This window comes from Egretta garzetta, unplaced genomic scaffold, assembly GCF_000687185.1.
Source record: "Egretta garzetta isolate BGI_Z169 unplaced genomic scaffold, ASM68718v1 scaffold224, whole genome shotgun sequence".
In the NCBI taxonomy this organism is placed as follows: domain Eukaryota; kingdom Metazoa; phylum Chordata; class Aves; order Pelecaniformes; family Ardeidae; genus Egretta; species Egretta garzetta.
In genome coordinates, this window is record NW_009259530.1 from 318437 (window position 1) to 323275 (window position 4839).

Consider the following 4839-nt stretch of genomic DNA (forward strand, 5'->3'; position numbering starts at 1 on the left):
GGCTGGAAGGGGCTGCCCAGGGAAGGGGGCGAGTCCCCACCCCTGGGGGGATTTAAAAGAAGGACAGATGAGGTGCTTAGGGCCAGGGTTTGGGGGTGGGATGGCAGGGGTAGGTTAAAGGTTGGACTCGATGATCTTAAAGGTCTTTTCCAACCAAAGTGATCCTATGATTCTATGACTTAATTCTTACTCCCGAGCAAAAGGCCACGTGGCTGCTGCAAAAGAGAGGTGGGCACAGCCCGCAGCGGCGTTGCGGAGCTCCGTGCCGGGCGACACAGAAGCACATCACGTCTGGCTTCAGCCGCTGTCGTGTTTGCAGTCAGCATATGAAATTTGGCACTTACTCTTTTACTACTTAATTTTTATTTTGGAAAGTGTCAAATACTTAGAAGTGGACAGTAACTCCTGTTAGTGGCCCTTGGTCATCGCCTTGTTGGGTGCCCCCACTCTTGACCGAGGGTCCCGTGGTTTCAGGAGCGATGTGGTTTCACGTTGCAGAGAGCCTTTTGGCTGAATACCCGCTGTGGCAGATCCCTGTGGGTGCTGGAGCGGGGACTGAGGGCTGTCTGTCTCCGTCCCCCGGGCGCCCTGCTCACAGCCACAGTCACGGAGCCTGGGGTCCCATGGCTGCTTTTTTGGTGGTGGTGGTGGTGGGGGGTGTCTGCCCTCAAGCTGGGGAGGCACGCGCCAAGTGAGTTGGGGCTTTCCCAAAGCCGTGCCCTCTGCTTGCTCTCCAGTGTGTCACCTGGTGTCCTCCCCTGGGGTTTCAGTAGCCCTGCATTCGTGCGAGGCGTACGCCTGCGCTCAGAATAGCCGGGGCTGAGGTGACCGTGACAGTGACTCTGCAGAGGGACAGCCCTGCCGAAACGCTCCCCCGGGAGCACAAGTAAATGACTGGACCTAGAGATAAATATGTTCCTTCTCGCGTGCGCCTGGGGCTCATTCATTCAGATTAATGTACTCCGGTCAGTCCTAGGGCATCTGCGTGGCTGCGCCGAGGCAGGCGTCGGGGACGCCAAATTTGGTCAAAAGCAGGGAATACAGCTATCGTTTATCAAGAGCGAAACCTGAAGGAGCTGGTTTTAAAGCTTCCAGGAAGATGGCTGAATTACCTAGGCCCAGAAAACGCCACACAAGCACTTTCTGTAAGCACAAGGAGAGAGACTGATCCCAAGTCGGTAGGAGCGCAGAAAGCCCTGAAAATAAAACATTTTTATCAAACTCATCGGAAGGGTGTAATGATTGGCAAAGGCAGTTTAAGTGCTTGAGTTTGGAATGAAAGTCTGTGTGAAGGGGTCCAGGCAGGCTTTGTGTTTGCAGTCAGCGTAGGACGTTTGGCACTTACTCTTTTACTGCTTAATTTTTATTTTGGAAAGTGTCAAATACTCAGAAGTTGACGGTGACTTCTGTTAGTGGCCCTTGGTCGTCTGCTGTGCTACAATAACATCCTAGTGGTACTTGGATGCTTGTTGTACAATGGACTGCACAGTGAAGTGGTGTAAATTTTGTTGCTCTAAGCTCTTCAATTAACGCTTGGACTTGATGATCTTAAAGGTCTTTTCCAACCTAAACAATTCTATGATCCTTTTCTAATGAAGCCGGATCAGTTGGCACAAGGTAAGCGTTAAGTCCAGCCAATGTAGTGGGTAAAACAAATGGAAAAGCGAACGTAGAATGTTTTTGAAGAGCACTGTATCCAGTATTGCAAAATGAGGACGATGGCCTTCTGTGGTTTTTATTTTTATTTTGAAATGAGTCGCAAGGACAGAGTAATTATCAGGGAGCCTGCACTGGCATGCGCTCTCAGAAATGATTGTACAAAAAATACTTCTCCAAATGGTAGCTAAAGAGCTCCCAGCTCCCGTTTGGAGAGAAGAAGCACAGCGCTAATGAATGTTAGGCCGGCAGAGAACGATACTTGGCTCGCCTCTTGGAATGAAACGCGGCGTGAGCTGTACCGGCCAGCGCCGCACAGGCTGTATGCAGTCGAAGTTAACGTTTGCTGTGCTTGTGTTCCCTAGGTCATCACACTATTTACATCGGGGTCCATGTGCCGAAGAGCTATAGGAGAAGGAGGCGTCATAGGAGAAGACCTGGGCACAAAGAAAAGAAAGAAAAGGAGAAAATCTCCGAGAACTACTCCGACAAATCAGACGTAGAAAACGCTGATGAGACCAGCAGCAGCATCCTTAAACCGCTCAGTAAGTACTGGCTTTGGTTGTTGCTTCCTACAGTGGCTTTTTGTCTAGTGATCTGCTCCCGACCTGACCACGGAGGAGGCAACCGGATCCATGAACATGGTCATCTCGCGTTGTGGGGTTGGAGCAGCCTTCGTCAGGCGCTGTTGAACGGTTGCTGTGGCGCGGAAAAGGCGCGGGCTGGGGCAGACATTTCATCCCTCCTTATCGCCTGGCGTGCTCCTCAGCCAAGAGCAGGCCATGTTCTAAACAGCAGTTTGACGTGCATGTGTAAAGAGATAGCAAGAGAGCGCAAAGACTGAGTAGGTGCCTAGGCAGATCTATTACCGGGAGAGATCCTGGCTCTCAGGACGCGCACCCGCTCTAGAATCCAAGCCCCCCGTGGTTTCATCCAGAAACGGCCTCGTAGGAGCAGGTTGGTGAGGAGCAGAGGCCACTGCTGTGGGCTGCCAGACACATACCCACGGGGGGATTTGGCTTCGTCGTATCAGTAACTTGTGGTGCTAAGAAGTCTTTTCCCTTCAGTAATTAACCAGTTTGAAGTTTTGCAAACAAAAAGAAGAATAAAATGCAGCATTACTGCATGAGTATCTGGGTGGGTTGAAAATGTGAGTTTTGATAGGCAGTTTTGGATGCCCTGTACCTGCATTTGTACTGAAATTGTTAACCAGAGGGGAGAGATCTTCATCGGGTGCCATCACTCTGCAGCTCTTCAGTAATATCCCAGGGGAGAGACACGCATGAAGGCCCATTCCTCCTGCTGTCTTCTCTGGTGGCCACAAGCTTGTTCTGGAATCTGGGGGACGGCTGCTTAAATAGAAGGGGGAGAGAGATGGTGGCGGCCTGCTAAAATGGGAACATGCTAACAGGGCTTGAATATAGGAGAACAGCCCAGGGTACGAGACACAGCTCAAGTTATTGAGGCTAATTCCCGTTTCATTAAAAATCTTGTTTCTAAGCGAGAAAATGCCTCCTGTGTGAGAGAGGGGGAGAGGAGCAAGCAGGGGTCGTCCCACCTGGTCTTTGATTGAAGAAACAGGGGAATTTTTCATTTGGAAGTTGGGTTGCTGGGTAGTTGCTGCATATGGTCAGGTGGGATCAGATCAGTCGTGTCTTCAGCCTGGGGCCTGTTGCTCATTGGAGAGCAGCAACTGGAGAGGAGGGCGAGTCACAACATCCGTCTGCTCCCCGTGGCTGTAGGTCCCTCGCTGTTCCAAGGAAGTGTTCTCGCCAACGCTCAGAAACCAGGAGTTGGTTTTACACCGAAAAACATAATTACCTGTCTTCAAGAACCCTGGCTGCTTGAAGTTCAGGTTTTATTTCTGCAGCTCTGTTCTTCTTTGGCATGCAAGTGACTGGATCTGTGGGGGTTTTTTTTGGCTTCTGGATGTATCCATGCCCTAGGAGAATTGTTTCCACAGGCTAATTGTGCCCATGGCTGAAAACCTATTTCTTGCATCAGGTTTTGATTTTCTGCCTTTCATTTTGCTCATCGTGGTTTCTGGTTTGTGTCATTTGAGGAAGGGTTAATGGTGGTTTTTTCCTTATTGTTTCTACAGCTTTGCGTGCTCTCTTGTCCACTCCTTACCTGAATGTGCGGTCTTTTCAGCTCTATCTGAGGATTTTCCCCTAGACTTTTCCACCCTGACCTCTTTGCACTAGGTATTTTCGGAATGGGGTCACTTAAATACCATGCAACATTCCGGGTGTCCCATGCAATAGCATTAATACTGCATCACGTGTCCCTTTTTCTGTATTGTTCGCCCTCTCACGTATCCAGATACTTCACCGGGTTCTTGCAGGGGCTTGCTGGTTTGCGCTCGTGGCCAGATCTTTTTACAAGCTGGCGCGGTTAATTTAGAACACTGTAAAGGATAGGAGTAGTTCAGATTACTGTCTTGAATTTCCAAACATTGAATTACACGTTGCCTCATCTCCCCAAGCTTTTTCCCTTCGGAAACTCTTGTCTTGGTAGGTGACCTGAATGATTTGATCCTACACTGGTTTTGCTCGCTAACAACCCTTTTCTCTCTCATTCTGCATGGGGCGTAGCGCCAGGCTTCCTTCAGAAACGCCCGCTGTTCGGCTGCCGCCGTCCTCCATCGTTCATAAATGGCTCTTTATCTCCATTTCACTTTCTGTCTCTTAGGTGCTTGCTGATCTGAGACGGTTGTTGGGTGCTCAGACTGTGCCAGCTTTAGATGCCTCTTGCTGGGACTTTGTGGAAGGCTTTTTGGAGGTCTGAATGGCTTATACGTGCCATGTGTCCATGGGTTCGCTCCCAGCTAGGGCAAACGTGTCCAAGGGAAGACCAAATTCTCCTCGGACAAGGAAAAGCGTGCCCTGCCAGCTTAGCCCGATACCCGTCACTGCCAGTCACAGCAAGAAATCTCAGTTAGAGCCCTGGGTTTTTAATTCTTCATCTGTTAATTGTAAATGAGTTAGGGGTACGTGGCTCAAATTCAGTTTCAAAAGAGCGCTAAGAATATTAGAAACAAAGAATGGGGGGGTTCTGAACAGCAATTTTAGTGGAGTTGGGAGAAAGCTGAAACGAAATATATATATATTTGAGGGGGCTGTCAGTCGAGGGCAGGGGGCCTGAGGGGGCTGTCAGGACTTCACCCTGCGCTTCAGAGGGGGG

At 49.9% G+C, this 4839-nt stretch overlaps 1 protein-coding gene across 2 annotated transcripts in view; it reads left to right on the forward strand.

Annotated features, from left to right (window-relative positions):
- SLC4A4 (solute carrier family 4 member 4) overlaps nucleotides 1-4839 on the forward strand; it is a 152161-nt gene that overhangs the window by 16221 nt on the left and 131101 nt on the right. For both annotated transcript variants that reach the window (XM_009637579.1, XM_035893112.1), the window contains exon 2: nucleotides 2022-2201. In XM_009637579.1, the coding sequence (XP_009635874.1) occupies nucleotides 2022-2201 (180 nt within the window). The remainder of the gene's footprint in view (nucleotides 1-2021; nucleotides 2202-4839) is intronic.